Source organism: Hevea brasiliensis, chromosome 6 (genome assembly GCF_030052815.1).
Source record: "Hevea brasiliensis isolate MT/VB/25A 57/8 chromosome 6, ASM3005281v1, whole genome shotgun sequence".
NCBI lineage: Eukaryota > Viridiplantae > Streptophyta > Magnoliopsida > Malpighiales > Euphorbiaceae > Hevea > Hevea brasiliensis.
This window is the reverse complement of record NC_079498.1, coordinates 96392113-96410550: the sequence shown is the minus strand read 5'-3', so window position 1 is coordinate 96410550 and position 18438 is coordinate 96392113. Positions and strand designations below refer to the sequence as shown.

Sequence of the window (18438 nt, the reverse complement as noted above, 5' to 3'; positions counted from 1 at the left end):
TTGAATCAAATAGTTTTTATAAAAAAAATTAAATTGAGCGGATATGATTCAGTTTTATTTTTTTTTATTTGGATTTTTTTAATTTCAATGATAAACAAAATTTAAAAATATATTAGAATTTAATGAAAAATAAAATATATAGAATGAACTAAGTTAATTAATCACTACATATCTTTTAAAAGTGTAAAATTTGAATCCTCTATTCATCAAATATTAGTATAATCTAGGCTGTGCAATTGAAAATGTCACATGGGCATAAATAGAGGGATTCCATTCCACTTCATTATGGCTTCCTTGTCACAAGGAGCTGAGGAAGAAGCTTAATTTTCCACAAGCTCTACCAACTCAACCATGATACCAGCTATAATGCAGACAGGCAAATGCTTCAAGATGATCTGCTGCTCTTCTTGAGAGGTGCAAAGGTAAGTTGATAAACTACATCCTCTCCTTCACTGCAAATGCTTTTTGTTCATTACATGGCAACTCTTGTGAAGCATTAAGTGCCTGCCATTTGAAAGCTCACATGAGCAACATGAACAATCCCTAATTCCCTCTTAAAACAGCCTTTTCTTCTTCTACAATTTACTCTACATCACCAACACATGCTGTTCAGTGCAATAAATTCAAAGAATGAATTTCTTTTGTTTAAATTAAAACAACACTTTATTATCTTCAGACATCATATAAACATACTCATGGAGTACTTCAATTTGCAAAGTCTTTTCGGGTCAAGTATTAAAGGTTTAATCTCTACTTAATTAGTTTCTTTTCTACCATGATTGAGTATCAACCTCCAGTTCTGTTCTGTGGGTCTATAAATGCCCTGTAGCTTCTTTCCTGTGAGCTATCCTGGAAAACGGACCTTGAAGCCCCACAAAAAAAATCACAAAAAAAAAAAGAGATACTTTTCCTGCACATTTAAACTTCATATATGCCAAATGACATTCACATGTCTTTGTTTCTAGTGAAAAAGATAAATCTCCTGTAGCTTTTGTTTACAGTTGGATCTCCACCAACTCTCCTGCTGCTTATCCACAAAAGAGAACTCATCTTCTACTATATGATAATGCTTTGATTGCTATTCACTAGAATCCAACAGTTCATTGAAGTGCCCATCTGAAGTTTTTCCCTTTTTTTTTCACCCTTCAATCTCCCAAAATTTTTGCTGCCATGAATCCAGTAATTCTCTTATTTCTCTCATCTTTGTTTATCAAGTCACTGTCTTCAAAGGTTGCGCCAGCCAAAAGCAATGCCCACATCACTGTAATGGGTTTTGTTTATTGTGACATCTGCTCCAACAACAGCTTCTCCAGACACAGCTACTTCTTACCAGGTGATTGATCTGCAAATTTCAAGTTTTATTAGATATATTTTCTGGGAGATTTCCATATGAACTAGAAGTTAATAGCTTTTCATGTGCATAAATTGTCCAACCAGGCGCAGGAGTTAGAATAGACTGCAAGTTCAAAGCAAGTTCACCAAAAATCAAAGAACAAGTATCGTTCTCAGTAAACAGAACCACAAATAGGCACGGACTCTACAAGTTGGAAGTACCTTCTGTTGATGGAATTGCCTGTGCAGAAGTGGCCATTGAATCTTCCTGTGAGGCAAGCTTAATGTGGAGTTCTTCTAAATCATGCAATGTTCCTGGATACAAGTCCACATCAGATCAGATAACAATCAAAGCCAAACGCCCCAATCTCTGCATCTATAGCCTCAATGCGTTGAATTTCAGACCATCAAAGACTGATCTTACCTTATGTGGAAATTAAGAAAAAAGAAAGATTTCTGCAGTTCTTTCAACCTTTTGGTCACCGATATATGGCTTTCTTCTGTCTAAATGTCCACCTTTTCTCTTTGGACTCCTCTTCTATTCCTCCAATTCCGTCTCTCCTTCAAAATAAGTGCACTTTCCATTAAAATATGCTCCTAAGCCCATCACAGGTGATCACCATTTGCTAATGCAGTATCTTGGGAGCTAATTATTTGTTTTATATATTTTTATTTTGTTGTTTCTTTTTTCTTATGTTTGGTCTCCAACTAGACTTTGGAAATGACTACAATATCATTGAGTTAAAGCTCATTAGTATTTTGTTAGTTTGTTGCAGCTTATACTAATGTAATGTTTGAATATTTTGTGTATTTTAAAGTCAAGGTCTATGGACAAACTCCACTATTCCTCAACTTCACAACTCTCTCTCTCTCTCTCTCTCTCTCTCTCTCTCTCTCTCTCTCTCTGCCCCTCCTCCTCCTTTTTTCAATTCTAATTTACATTAAGCTTTTGCTAGCACTTAATATTGCTGAATTTTTAATCATTTTTAAAATTGAACAAATCTAGGAGCAACACATGATGCCCAGCTCCAACAAAGTTGATCAGGCAAATTCCCTACTGTTGTGCACTGCGTAAACATATAAACTGTGAATAAATAAAGCAAAATACTAATATTTGCATGATTCACTCTCCCTCCACAGGGCTACATTCACGGGCATGCCATCATCCAATATAATCAAATAATAAATCGTCATTACAAGCTCAAAACTATACTACCAATCAACCCACTTACACCCAAGAGATCACTCACAACAAACTACTCATAATAAATACATTAGTTAGTCATTTCAATCTCTTCTAAACATAACTCAATATATTTACTATTACAATTGCTACTCCACAAATGGTGTCTTCAACTACATAGGCAAAAGCTCTTTCACTAATGGATAAGAATTCATTCCCCACTCTCCATCGGCTAAGCCTCTTTTGTAGGCAAAACCAAATAACATTTCCACGATTCTCCTATTTGTGTTAATTCTCTCAATCATAATCTAATTAGGAGTCCTACTCAATTTCGGAATAAAATTAAAATAGGAATTCTACTCTATATAGGAAATACACCTCCTATTGAAAAATATTTCTCCAACTCAAATTAGGAAAAGGTCTCTCTCCAAATCCCACTAGGACTTTGAGTCATAATTCTAACACCTACCTACAAAAGAACTACTAGAACCCATGACATTTAGTAAAGTAACACTTGAATCCCTACTGCTTAAAAAATATCAATATATGTCCTTAAACTAATATTAGTGAAACTAATATTAGTGAAGTTTTCAATAAAATTGAAATTGAGGGACTAAATAAAATCAAAATTTAACATTAAATGACAAAAATATAGTAAAAGACTATACTTTTTCAGTTAAAGACAAAAATGTAGTAAAAAAAAATTAATAGTATAGCACATAAGACTAAAATTTCAGGAGAATCATAGAAAGTGAAGTGCACATTTATTAAACAAGGACCGAAAGTATTAATTACACTAGCATTTGGGGAGACTCAAGTAATTTTTCCTCAATGTTTACATCTCCAACTCATGTGGATCCCCTGAAAAAGACACCGAAGTGATCAATAAAAGCCCTCTCATATGTATTGTCAGGTCCATTAAATTAAGGAGCAGCCTTGCCCAACAAATTTACATTATAGGTTAAACTTCAATACTTCAACTAGACAATGGGTTCTAAGTCTTCACAGTCATTTCCTCCATCATCTGCGCTTCCACTTCTCCAGTTGGAAGATAAGAACTTTACCACAGGCAAGTCATCATTTCCCCTTTGTCTTTTCTGTATGAGTAATTCTTGCCTAAGCCATATACCATGGTGGACCAAGACACATATTGCATGTGAGACTCACATGTTTTGTGTCTCAAGACCATGGTCTAGACAATTTTTAGAAAAGCTAAATGGTGTAACCAAGGATTCAAGAAACAAATATTTCATCCCGGAATACACCTACAAAATTAAGAAAATGGCTGTAAAGCCATTTTTTTTTTTAATTATATTTTGCAATCAGCATTAACCCATCATGCCTCATTGCCACATGAACCAATAGTTCTTTGCCACATCAGAAAAAGTCATATGAACATGCATACAACAATCTAAATATGATGATCATATGTAAGTCATGTGACTTTTCCTGCAATAACAAAAAATAGTGATTTGTATGTTGGAGAATGTTAATTACCATATTTTTACTCATTTTCAAAAATCACAAAATTAGGTACCCACAACAGCAAATCATCTAGATGCAGAATATCTTCTGCAGCAACGAGTTCGGAGAAAGAACAAAAATGAAGAGATTCATCTGCTTTCTTGCTTAACATTCCATTTGATTTTGAAATGTTTCATGTCAAGATCAACTTTATTCGCATACAATTTTCAAAAACAAAAATTATTCAGCTAAAGCCTTGTTAAACCAAACTTGCATCTTTTTGATAATCATAAGGAATAACAGTATCCTGTTAATGCTGTTTTCTTATGGCCTACGCAAAGTGCCCTACATGCATTTGTGGCTCATCTTTTTCAGAGTTGCAACTGTATGCACTCTATAATGGATAACGAAAGGTCACTGAAAAGAAATGAAAAGATGCCTTTAAAGAAAATTCAAAATTGAAAAACGGTTCCAATGCATACAAGTTGAGCAAGAGGACATGGAAATAAACCAAGGAATTCTGTATTTTGAATATCAGTTATAGTTTGTCAAACCTCATAAAATTCCATTAGTACATACCAAAAGGCAAAATTATTGCCGCAAAAAGTAATTATACATCCAAAGAACTAAACTAACGCAAAAAGTTGCAGAATCCCATCTCCCTACATCCAATTTGGCAGCATAAAAAATAAATGGCAAAATGTTTAATTTAACCCCCAAGTTCAATTTAGCCTATTTTTAACATTTTGTCTAATTTAGGCTAGAAGTTTAATTTAAGCTTAATTTAGCAAAAAAAAAAAAATAAAATTTATAGAATAAATTTATTGATTTAAAAAAAATAAAAAATATTCAATTTTTTTAATTTTGAGACTAAATTTCTTGATTTATTAATTTAAATCCAAAATCAAGAAGTTTAATTTCTTGATTTTCTTGATTTTTAGGTTAAATTTAGTTTAAATTGAAAATTTTGAACTAATTTGGACAAGAAATTAAAAATGGACTAAATTGAATTTCTCTCCGATAAGTATTGGGCCAAATTAAGTTTTAAGCTGCATATACTGCAGTATCATCCACTCATCCGATTTTTTCTAAAATAAAAAGTAGTCATTGGTTTTGTTCATGTGCAGATTTACTGTACCACAAGCTACATCATCTCGCATTTCCATTAACAAAAGGGTCCAAGATTACTTAAGATGGATGGCAAGGATGGGACTTCACATAAATTGAGACAAAAAGAAAAACACAAGCAATTTGCTCCATTTGGTTTCTTGGAGAAAGTAGGAATACAAAAAAATAAACTTGTTCTCCTATCAAAATATGTAGTACGGAAATGGAAATGCAGACAGAGAAACGCAAAAATGGAAAAAAAAAAACATTTTCAAAAATATAAAAAATAAAAATATTATATATATATATATATATATATATACAACAATTCTTTTTTTAAGACATAGATCCCTCACCTGCGCCACGTTGCTGCCGTCGCCGCCGCCAGGTAAGTCCTCTCCTCCTCTTCCTCCTTCTCCTCCTTTTGTCTTCTGATGCGGGGCGAGTCTAAGGCAAGAGACGAGAGTCTGCGCTTTTAACCTAAGTATTTTCTATTTTTAAGAAACGGTTGTCTGACTTCTAGTAATTCCGGAAACGCCTCGCCGCGGTGTCATCTCGTTTCCATGTCGGAAACGTTTCGGGAGGGGAAACGCCACCCAGTCTCGTTTCCATGTCGCAATAAGTTTCAGTTGGAAGACAAACCCAATTCGCGAAAGAGCTAAAAATGCAAAACCCACTCATGTAACAATTAGCTGATGGAAGGAACCCATAGACATTTAAAGTATGAGCGTATACAATGACCAGCCCAAAACGCCCTTTTCTCATTTCCGTCGTCTTTGCTTCCCTCTCCACTACTACTGGCATCTCCCCTCCTGTTAGACCAGAGATTACGAAGCAAAGCAACCAACCGCAATGTATTCGGGCCGAAACCGCCTGTTTGACCCGGATTTAGTTCAAAATGGATCCAAGACGATTCCGAATCAGTCTTGAGTATTATTAAACTGTAATAAATTTAAATTTTAGATATTATTTATTTAATTTTTAATTTAAAAAATATAAATTTTAGAAAAAAAAAATCAAACTGATTTGAATTTGGATCTATTTGAATCGGTCGGTTCAAGTGAAGATAGCCTTGAATCGGCCCTCCTAACCCTGGTTTAGGGCCTGTTGAAGACCCAAGCCATTGACCCAGGCTGGTTTTGGGTTTCATCCAGACCACTCTAATCTGGTTCATGAGCGAAACTGGCCCTTGACCGGGAATAAAAGTATGATCTAAATACGACAGCGTTTTCACAAAGTTTCTATTGATTATGAATTAGATTTTTTTTATTTAAGAATTAGGTTATATTTGGTAGAAAATTAAAAAAATAAATTAAATATTACCTATATAAGTTTTAACATTTAAAAAAATAATTATGATAATTATTAATCTATACCTTTCAAGGTTAATATTTAATTTTTTAAGAATGTATAAATATTAATGAGATTAAAAATTAACTTATTCTCTTTTAAATATTCAAATAATATTAATAAGAGTTAAAATGATAATAATTATCCTTTTTTAACTTTAAACACCCTCTTAGGCTTAAAATTGAATTCTCAATCATCAAAATTTAATTTAATATATCAATATTGATATGCTTTTTATACTATCGATGGGAGATTTTGCTCCCACATTCAATATTTCAACAAAAATTAAAAAAATTTTCACATATAAAATCATCATAAAATATAAATATAATATAACTCAAATTCTCATTTGAATTTATGAATTTAAAAATTAATTTTTTATTAATAAACTTTAACTTAAGTGATATTAAAATTATTTTTAACAATAAAATATTAAATTTTAATTTTAATTAAAAAAATATAAATTTTTTTTTTAAAAAAAATAAACTAAATGTTATATTCACTTTACAATAACAAAACAAATTGAAAAAGAAGGAAGAAAGCAACAAATAGAAATTATGAAGTTTCAATGAAAAAACTTCACAGAGGTGGCAGATAAATGAAAAATAAATAGACACCTATAGGTGCATTAATTTTCTTTATCAACCCATAAACATATGTATAATGGTAGTCTAATACAAAGATCAAGCCACCATGGTAAACATAAAGGCAATAACATGATTAAAGATAATTCTTTTTTCTCATATCTGCATCAATTCTTGGAAGATCTTCATGGCAGAAGCTGGTAATCCCAGAAGCACATTTATGCTTTTTCTCTCTTTACCATGTGATAGGAACAAGATCACTTCCTTCTCTGGCAATGCCACTGGCCCTGACAGAATTGGTTCTCCCCATCCAAAATCTGTAGTGTGAAAAGATAGCCTAGACCAAGTGGTTATCAACAGAGTAGAAGCCAGGGAAGGCCTTGCTCTTGTCACTTCAAAATAATCTATAGCAGATCTCATGTAAGAGTCTGTAACCATTTTAATTGCATCTTGAACTAGCCCAACTGCATGTGAGAGTGGTTTTTCTAGTAGTTCACCTGCTTGGCTTATAGAATTTGTCAACACAATTCCATTTCCAAAGTACCCTTTTTGCAGTGGTGGGTTGAATTTAGGCCTTCCATCAACAGCAAATAGAAGTTTTGTTTGTTGATCAGGTAGCAAATTGAGTGCCTTGGCTCGAGCTCTCCACACGAATGCTGTGAGGCCTTCAAAAGTAGTGCACTTGTCAAGAACCTCATCTTCCATTGCTTTCATTTTGATCCTTTCAAGCATTTCAGAATCGAAACAGAAGGAGCTGTACAGCATTTCATCATCTTTATAAAGGTTATTGGTCTTGGATTTATCTTCTAGCTCCGAAAATTCTTGGTGAATATACTCTATCTTTGGTGGGTTCCTAGCTTTAAGAATGCTTCTGTCTGTAAATGGAGGAACAGAAAGTGGCAAGCCTCTAGCTGTTTCTCCCCATGAGTTCACAAATTCCATAGCACCAATTCCATCAAACATACAGTGATTCATGCACAATCCAAGTGCAAATCCACCACATTTGAACTTGGTCACCTAGAAGAACAAGAAGTTGATTCTTTAATATCATATTTGAGTTAAAATTATGCAAAAATTGCAGGCAGATGATCATTATGCATCTCCATGGCTAGCGTCATCCAGATGTGTACGTGTCTGAATACACTTTTAAACTAAATATTAGTATGCAAGTCATGCACACAAAATTTATAGCTTAGGATAACATATTTGGAAGAGTTAAAAAACCTGAGCCACCAGAGGCGGCATCTGCAAAATGTTCTTTGCATCAGGAATGTCATAAACAAGCTTCCCAAGAGTTTCTGGATCAGGCTTTGTAATGTCTCCAATCTCTTCCATTGCACAGTTTGCTTCAGCCTCAACAAAAACAGCACCCTCACCCGTGCAATTTATAATAAGCTTTCCCTCGGAGCTAATTGTTAGCCTCCCTGCAAGAGGGTAGTAGTGAACAAGAACCTTTTTCAAGGCATTCTTGATAACTTCTGCAGCAGTTTCATTCCCTTCCTCATCTGACTTGAAGCAGTAGACTGTACGCACAGTCACTGCAATATTTTGATCAAGATTAGAGAGAAAATAAAGACCTTTCTCTGTCTCCTTTTCCGGAGCAACCAGAGTAGGCTCCCCTTGTTTCACAATTAGTTGAGACATATTGCCATTAGAGTTCTCCATTGCAGCACCAGCAACCTTTTCAATCTCCACAACCTGAGCACAACAAAACCAATAAAATAGCATGTGAAGTGAATTAATAAAAGAAAAAAAATATAGCTAGCCTGTATAGAATTGAGTGTAAATGCAATATTTATTGATTGAAAGAGACCACAAACCATGTGAACAAGCTTGGGAAAATTTCTAAGGGCAGTATAAATGAATCAATTAATCCCAGAACCCAGGACAGAGAATTCCAGCAACTGAAAAATGGTGATTGTATTTAAACCTGAAATCTGTCAAGGTTTTTAATTGGCAGTGGTATATATGGAAAGACGGTGGCCCAACTCTAACAAAGTTGATTTACTTCTTTGGGTAAGTGAGATTGTGAAAGTACAGGTGTCAGTCCTTGACTGGGAAGATTGGTGCCTTGCAGAGATATTTTATAGCAACCACGTTGAATTTTATGTGGAAACGATAATTATGTTCAAAGAATTTTTGTTTTCTTGATCATTGATTTGGTCATGTGGGTGAGGGTAGGCCACTGATCTTGGGAACAACCATTATCAGACTTGTGTGTGTGTTTGGTGGAGTTGGCATCCCAAATTTGCTTGCTTGATTCTCTTCTTATTAAAATCTTTTTCCTTTAGATTTTTCATAGTTGAATATTGTTAGCTGATTATTATCACCATTTTGGCCTTAAGAAGCATAGGATTGAAGTGCTATTGAAGTAGAAAAATACCTTATAAAAGCAATTAGGAAATGGAAAATTTTTGTTAAATTTGGTTTATCTCGAATTAAAGATATAATATGTATAGCAGAACTCACATGTAAATTAAGTGTAACTTGTATATTTGTGTTTGAGGCATGGACTAGAGAGCAGGTCAATTGATCCTACTCAATTTTTGTTTTTCTTTTTCAATTATGATATATGTATTTATTTGAGAACCATATTAAAAAATGTAGATTCAAAATACAAATATGTGAATTTTACGAGTTTCATTATATATAATCTTGAATACATAATAAATTAGATCTGAACGAGAATTTTCAAATAAAACAATCTCCAATTGCTAAAACAATTAAACTTTTGTATTTTTGCATGGAAAAATTATAATTTGGTCTCTAAGTTTTACCCCCTAAATTTTAAAAAATTAATTATTTAGTCTTTAAATTTTATACTATATCACACTTTACTTTCTATTATTTTAATAAATAGAATAATTTAGTCTTCCTCTTAATGGATAAAATTATTATAAATATTAAAATTATAGAGATTAAATCATTCTCTATATTAAAATTAAAGGAACTAAATAATTAAATTTAAAAATTAAAAAATTAAAATATAATATAATATAAAATTTAAAAAATAAATAATTAATTTTTTAAAATTTAAAGACTAAAATATAATATAAGATAAAATCTGATAGTTGCATTAATTATGCTAGCATAATCATATTCTTGTGGTATTCAATCTGTAAGGATTGATCTGTGATGTGGAAGACTTTTTTAATTTCTTTACCAAATTCGTTGAGGGGTTGAAATCAAGCCCAACCTTTTCTTTAATGAAAACGTCATATTACGACGTTAACAAGAAATCATAATCTTGAGTTGCTCAGCTCATCTTTCTTTTCTTTCTATAATTATAGACTAGACGGTTCCCTTGATTTTGGACACCTTAAGGCATGCGTGTTTAATTTTTTAATTTTTAATATTTTTCTTCACATATCATTTTTATTTATTTATGGTTACACGTCAATATATTTAATATTCTTCTTTTTTTCTTTGAGGATAATGTTTTTTTGTTGTTAAAATTGAATTTTTAAAATCAATGAATTTGAATTTAATGGTATTAAAATTATTTTTAAAATTATAAATGTTTTAATTTAAAATTTAATTGAAATTAGTGAAAAAAAAAATTTAGCGTACGAAGCATTCCATATTTATGAGCTTTGAGAATTGACGTACACAGTCTTACTTTACACTAAATATTTATTTATTTTTATTTTGTAAGTTTATTCAAATGTTTTAATTCTGAATTAAATATCCTAACCTTATAATCAACACCTAAAATTGATTTATAAAAATTTAAAATTTATCTGCTAAATTTATAATTGTGATAATCAAATACACTAAATTTACAAATATGATAGCAAATGCTCTAAAATAATTTTGTATTTTTTTTATAATAAAAAAGATTTTATACTTTGTTAATTGATTATTTTAATAATTATAACCATATTATTATTTAAAAGAATAAAATTAATTTATTTAAAATATATATAGATAGATTTCTATAGATTTGAGTGATAAAACTTAAAGTTTAGAATATTTAGTTATTATAATTGTAAATTTAATGAACAAAATTTAAATTTTTTAAAATCAATTTTAGACTTTGTTTACAATTACAACTAATGTTGAAGGTTGGGATTTTTAATACAAAATTCAAATATTTAAATAAAATTGTAAAATTACACAAATGTTTAATATTTTATATCAAATTAAAAAAAATTGAAATTTTGTATTTTGAAAAAATAATAAATGTGACACCCCTTACCCGTCTACAGTATAATCAAATAAGATATGCCATACAATATACTGGAACACTATAATTTATCTCATTGATATTTATCAGTTCTTAATTTATTTATTATAGCTATTAAGTGAAATTTATAAAATTGATCTCATTTAGATCATTTATTGAAATTATAAATTAATTTGCAGCTCCGAAAATTTTATAAAAAATCCGGCATAGTGCAGGCTAAAAATGGAGAAAACAATTCTTTGGAACCCATGAAAAATACTTTCAATAATTTTCAATCATTCTCAAACTCCATTTGTATCACATCAATTTACAACAATTTCTTAACAATTCCTCAATTTGTCATTCATTCATTTCACATCATTATCAGGCTCAAATCATAAACAAATTCTCATATGTTATTTATAAACACAAAGTTACAAATACTTACATTAATATAAAATTATATTACATAGGTTTCAAATATACATGATAAAATAAAAGTTTAATTACAGAACTTATAAAAATCACAAAATACAAAAGCGGAACCTAGTGTTCTACCTAGGGGTGGCGGTTCTGAGTTAAGCGGATTAACCGAACCGAAATTAGTGGTTCGGTTCGGTTAATCGGTTTAACCGGGCCGGTTCGGTTAATACTTTTAAAAATTTTCGGTTATCGGTTATTTCGGTTCGGTTATCGGTTATAACCGAAGAACCCAATAAAACCGAAATCAACATAGGCCTTTATTGATTTAAGCCCAACCCTTTCACACATTGACCCATAGTATACGTAACCTAAAACTAAAACTAAAATCCTAACCTTTCTTTCCATTTGCCTATTGCATGCTGCATGCTCAACTTTTCTCCCTCCTAAAACTAAAATCCCAAGCTTCCTCTTCGTCTCTCTTCTTCCTTGCTTGTGTGTGGTGTGCATCTTCTTCAATCTTCATTCGAGGTGAGCATTTGTCTTTCATACTAACACATTCATAACTGCAACACTAAAAAATGAATTTAATTAACTCATGTTTTTTTTTCTTCTTGCACTGTCTGCTATGATGAAAATTGTTTGCTGAGTTTTCATTTTTATCTATTGATTTATTTTTCATCCTATGTTGCTTAACCAAAGTGGTTCACAGGCATGAGTGATTGGGAAGCTGGGTTTCTAGAATTTGGGTTCTTGAGGTCTTAGTGAAGCGCTTTGAAGTTTCATCAACTTTTTACGAGATGCAGCGAGAATGGCACATAGATCTTGTTAGTTGCTTTCGGGGTTTAGCCGTTTAAGATCTAGGCAGTGTCTATATAGTTTATGGTTTGTAGACTTGGGAAGTTGTTATTTCGTTTGTCTGCGGGTAGTTCGAGGATTTGGGATCTGGAAAGCAATGAAGATGAAGCTTTTGAGTTGGTTAACTATAGTTTCTGCTTTTGTTCTATTTGACCTTTTTGGTTACAATAAATCATTTGCCACATTCTCTCATCCTGATAATTACTTGATTGCTTGTGGTTCTTCCCAAAATTTTACCTTCCAAGGTAAAACTTTCGTTCCTGATTTGCAGCATTCTTCCCTCACATTAAAGAGTGTAACCTCTGTTGTTCTTTGTCTCCAATTCTAGTTTCCCATCTCCCATCTATCAATGCTCGAATCTTCTCTAAAGTAGCTTCTTACAAATTCCAAATTCAGCAAGAGGAAAGCATTGGATCCGCCTCTACTTTTACCACTGTTCCAAACTTGGGTCAAAACTTGACATTTGCATCAATTACTACAGTCACAGATGATTTTGTGCTCTTGAACAATTTCACATTCAAGAACTACAAGGGTTTAGCTCTATTTTTGCTTCTCAGAGGGGAAGAAAAGTGGAAAGAAAAATAAAAAGATGATTTTTATCTAGGAGTTCATAATTATCAATATATTATTATTTTGAAAAGTATTTTATTTTAGAAAAATAAAACTATCCTCAATATATATTTTTCTTCCAAGAGAGGAGTGTAGTGTCTTTTTCAATTTCAGGTCCTTGGGTGTGATTATAGTGGGCTCTCAGGGGTGGGGATATGCGTTTAGAAAACTTAAAAATCGCATTGAGGTTTCAAAAAACAACACTGGGCATTGGTTGAAGGAATGGATGGGTTCTCAAGGGCTTAATTTTATTTTATGGACTTCTCATAACTCAAAGTTAACTTCTGCAGCTTGCTCTGATGAGTGTCTAACTACTAAGCGTCTCTTGCTTATTATAGTGAATGTTATAATTAGCGATTATTCCTCAATTTGGTCACTTTCTTGCATTTAATGCTTTTAGCGGAAGCAATGTTTATAAAAGTTGCTTATTTTGGGGTAAAAGCTGGCCATGAATCAAATTTTGATCTTTATGAAAACCTAAATTCTTAATACTTATTAAAAGAAATTATAAATCAGTCATTGATATATATGAAAATTTATTAATAAATTACATATACTAATAATTTATATTATTAATGTGAATTGAAATTGCTCTTTCTATGGTAGCTTGTGCTCCACAATAATATTGATTAGAGTTCTAATGTTAATTATTTGTGTACTCTTGTAGCAGCTGAACATGGATTCTAGTTCTAGCGGGCAAAATTATCCAACAAAAACAATGATTCCACTCAAAGTGAACAAGAAAGCGCAACAAGTTCAAAATCAAAAGTGAAAAGAAAGCCGATCATGCCAAGGTCTACGGTTTGGGATCACTTCACCAAGTTTAAAGCGATAATGGTGACACCAAAGGCAAGTGTAATTATTGTAATAAAGAATTTTGTTGTGATCCCAAGAGAAATGGAACCACTGCACTTAGGAATCATATGAATATTTGCAAAAAGCATCCACATGCCATTGAGACTAGGCAAGCACTATTGGATTTGCAACCAAATTCAAACAATGTAAAGGGTGAAGTAGGCACACTTACTACTTGGAAATATGATGAAAATGCAATTAGGGAGGCTCTTGTTTCTATGATTATCATTGATGAGTTGACATTTAAATTTGTAGAAGGTGAGGGATTTCGAAAATTTATGAGAGCTATATGTCCCAAGTTTAAGATTCCCTCTCGTTGGACTATTTCACGAGATTGTTATTTAGTGTACGTTGAGGAGAGGTCAAAATTGAAGTCTTATTTGAAGAGAAATTGTCAAAAGGTGAGTCTTACTACGGATACATGGACATCATTACAACGAATTAATTATATGTGTATCACTGCTCATTTCATTGATAATGATTGGAAGTTACATAAGAAAATCATTAATTTTTGTCCTATTACAAGTCATAAAGGTGATGCAATTGGTAGAGCTATTGAAACTTGTTTGCTAGAGTGGGGGCTAGATAAGATATTCACCATTACAGTTGACAATGCTAGTTCAAATGATATAGCAATTTCTTATTTGAAAAAAAAGCTTGCAAATTGGGGTGTCACTGTTTCTAATTCTGATTACATTCATATGAGGTGTATGGCTCACATAGTTAATTTGGTTGTCATGGATGGCTTAAAAGACGTTGGTGAGTCGATCTTGAAAGTAAGGAATGGGGTGAGATACATTAGGAGTTCTCCAGCTAGGTTGAAAAAGTTTAAGGAGTGTGTTGAATATGAAAAAATTGATGGCAAGTCTTCTTTGTGTTTAGATGTGTCAACTAGGTGGAATTCAACTTACTTGATGTTGAATATAGCTCAAAAATATGAAAGGGCATTCGAGAGGTATGAGTCACAAGAACCTATGTTTAGGCTTGATTTGGGAGAGAATGGAATGCTGATTTTCATGATTGAGTGCGAATGTAGGAAAATGGTGAAATGTTATCTCATTTTTATGAGCTTACTTTGCGTATTTACGGTTCTCGATATATCACATCTAACATGTTTTTGGTGAGATAAGTGACTTGGGTTTTATTTTAAATGAATGGGTGGATAGTACTAATGTTAAGGTGAAAAATATGGGGACGGAATGAAGAAAAATTTGACAAATCTTGGGAATATAGATAAAATGAATAAATTGATTTATTTTGCTCTTGTTCTTGACCCTCGTGATAAGTTTGAATATATGGAGTTTCAATTTTGCCAAATGCATGGTGAAGAAAAGGGTGGCGGTTGTTCCGGAAGGTGAAGTCATCTTTGATTGAATTATTTAATGAGTATAAGAAAATGTATCAAACTGATTGTGAGCAAACAAGTGATAACACTAGCTCATAACTCTCAAGTGGTAGTGGTAGTACAATAAATCTAAAGCCCAAATTGTACTTGAAGCATCACTACAAGAAGCAAAAGTTAGAAAAAAATGGAGGTTTAGATTCAAAAACAGAGTTGGAAGTGTATCTCAATGAGGCAATTCAAGAGGACAAGGAAGATTTTGATCTCTTAAAATGGTGGAAAATCAATTCTGAGAGATTTCCTATCCTTGGAAAAATGGCAAGAGATATATTGGCAGTCCAAGTTTCAACTGTTGCATCAGAGAATGCTTTTAGAACTGGTGGGAGAGTACTAGATCCCTTTAGGAGTTCTTTAACTCCCAGAATTGTGGAAGCTTTGATATGTGCACAAGATTGGACACGGTCCTCAAATTGTCCAATAAATGTTGAGAAAGATTTAGAGGAACTTGAAAAGTTTGAAGAGGGTATGTAATAAATACATGTATTTAGATAATTTTTATCTTTTAATATTTTTATTTCAATATGGATTGATTTTTTTTCCCCTTATATAATTCAATTTTCAGTACTGCCAAGTGTTGGCCTAACTCAATTAGGGGGATCAAGTTGTTCAACCCCTACCCTTAACTCTTAGATGTAAGTTTGATTGTTTAAAGTTTTACATTATTTTATGCTTTCATTAATTATTATATATCAATTGTCTTTTTTTTATTATTTTGTTTGTGTAGGTTCCCAAAGCTATTGCCTGTTGCCTCTTCATTTGAGGATTTTTTGGATTTGGTTGGACTGCTCAAAATCAAATTATTGGAGATTTGATGGATTTTAATATTATGTTTAATTCTGTTGTTATTTGATGGATTTTAATATGGACTATATTTAGCTTTTATCTTGTTGGAGATTTGGTATTTTATTATTATGCTGTTTTATGGATTTTAATAATAACTGAACTGGATTGTATTTAGAGTATGGTTGTGGTTATTTTAGCTTTTGTTTCAATTATGTTTTGTTTTATGGTTTGGCATTTGATGCTTGGATTATTATTTGGTTTAGTGGTTTTATACTTTTATTTATTTTATGGTTTATTTGGCATAGTGACATTTTATTAAATTGATTGTTTATTTGATGCTACACAATTGATTTTATATGAATTGTATACCATGAAGTGTGAACAAATGCAAATGTGCAATTTACAGGTCAAGCAGGTTTGGCATTTGAAAAAAATTGAAATTTCGGTTTTTCATTAATCGAACCGAACCGAACAGATAATGATTGGTTCGGTTCGGTTCGATTTTTCTCCAATAAACGGTTCGGTTCGGTTTACAATTTATGAGATTTTCGGTTATCGGTTATTTCGGTTCGGTTTGGTTGAATCGAACCGAAATGCTCACCCCTAGTTCTACCAATGCATGTAGCTTGTGAGGTGACACGGACCTTTATCTGAGCGTGAACGGCCTTACCTACCCAATCTATGGTCTACTGGGCCCTTTGTCCAAATCTTTAGTGCCTACGTGTTGCAAAAGCGACGCGCTAAGCATAAAGCTTAGTAGTGCCAATAATACAAGAAAATATAATATGCAAATAAAAGTAATAATTTCCTAGTTATTGTGTTCATGAGAAATGAATAATTACTAACTTATTATTTAGTCGAGGACTAATTACATTTTATGATATTAAGTTCTTCATGCATTTTGTTAATTATTTTCTTGATGATTTTGAGCTTCTTTGTATTTTATTGTAATCATTCATGATATTTAATTTTCGTATTTTCTTTAATAATCAGTTTAATTACAGTTATACTTTTCCATGCCCAAGTAACCTATACAAGTTGATCGGATTTGGATAAGCGGGTAAACTAGCATTGGGTACCCAGTACCTCAGTAGTTACACCATCGATCACAATGTGTCTCCTGGTGTGCAAACAGAATGGCTAATAAGCCATAAAAGCAATAAGGCATAAAGCCAAGTAAAACATCATAATCAGTATAGCCATAGGCTATTACATCACAGAATGGCAATGAAGTCATACATCATACGCAGTACTGCTATCAGAACCCTATTGGCATGCCAACCTATCTAAACCAATCACATTAGGCCTACTAGGGCATATTACAAAGTCATTTCTTGAATATTTATACTTTATGTATAAGGTTACTATTCATTTTATTAGTCAACTAAAATGTTAACTTTTTTATAGATAATAGGTATATTGGCTCAAATATCATCAACATACCATATTTTGCATTATAAAGTTGTTGGCATTAGTTGCCAATTCCATTTCAAAGCTTAGTGTTAGTTATTCACAATTTTCAGATTTCAAGCCTCATGTTTACTATTCCATTGGTCATTTATACAGTAGGAATTTAGCAAAATTGTCTTCATTAAAGTTGTTCCTTATTGTGTCTAGTTTCATTTCCTTTTTTGAATCACTCCATTTGGAGTTTTGTAGCTCAAGTTATGGCCTAAACACCATAACTGGCTGGATTGGACATAATCCAAAATTCTGGGCAAAACTGGTTCTGCCAGATTTGGTAACCTAAGTTCGGTTAGCAATTTTGACTAGGTTATGGTCAGAATTTGGATTTTTGTTCTTCATGAAAGTTGTAGATCTATGTCTTAGCTTTCTGCTGGTAAAATTTTAGGTCAATTGGACCTTTCTACGCTGAGTTATGATCAAATGAATAAACACTATTTATTTGGTTATTTTGTCTAGGCAGAATGCAAGTCACCCGAATTAGGGCAATTTTTAGGTCAATTTGGTTTGGTTTCTGGGCAGAGTTTCTTCACCAAAATTGTGTCATTATGTGTCTAGTTTCATGTCCAATTGGCCTTGCACCAATTGAACCTCTACAACTCCATTTATAGCTGCCCAAACATGCACTGGACTACATCCCAGGACTGTAGGGCACTTAAAAGCGACACATACCTAACTTCAATTCCCATGGCACAAATTACTTCATTTCCTAATCAAACATAGCAAATGGTCACTAATTGACCATTACAACTTTAGTTATGTCCATTTTCATCACCACTAAAATTGAAATTTCAAAACCTAACCTAATTTACCAAGCCTCCAATTCATGCATCTTACCCCTAATTTGCTATACTAATCATAT

The 18438-nt window shown here is 32.3% G+C and overlaps 2 protein-coding genes across 3 annotated transcripts; one reads left to right on the top strand and one right to left on the bottom strand.

The window, feature by feature from the left end:
* The first annotated feature begins 269 nt into the window (after positions 1-269).
* Positions 270-2184, top strand: LOC110636471 (major pollen allergen Ole e 1). 2 transcript variants are annotated; one of them, XM_021786196.2, is made up of 3 exons: positions 270-422; positions 1216-1333; positions 1438-2184. In XM_021786196.2, the coding sequence occupies exons 1-3, from the start codon at positions 381-383 to the stop codon at positions 1770-1772; spliced, it is 495 nt and encodes a 164-aa protein (XP_021641888.1). In that variant the 5' UTR covers positions 270-380; the 3' UTR covers positions 1773-2184. The 2 variants fall into 2 exon arrangements, with proteins under 2 accessions (XP_021641888.1, XP_021641886.1); XM_021786194.2 differs by having other exon boundaries at positions 285-422; positions 1002-1333.
* A 4799-nt stretch (positions 2185-6983) lies between these two features.
* LOC110636445 (omega-hydroxypalmitate O-feruloyl transferase-like) lies at positions 6984-8966 on the bottom strand. Its single transcript, XM_021786155.2, has 3 exons — positions 8841-8966; positions 8245-8718; positions 6984-8037 (listed from the first exon to the last, which is right to left on the bottom strand). The coding sequence occupies exons 1-3, from the start codon at positions 8841-8843 to the stop codon at positions 7177-7179; spliced, it is 1338 nt and encodes a 445-aa protein (XP_021641847.1). The 5' UTR covers positions 8844-8966; the 3' UTR covers positions 6984-7176.
* Positions 8967-18438: the final 9472 nt, after the last annotated feature.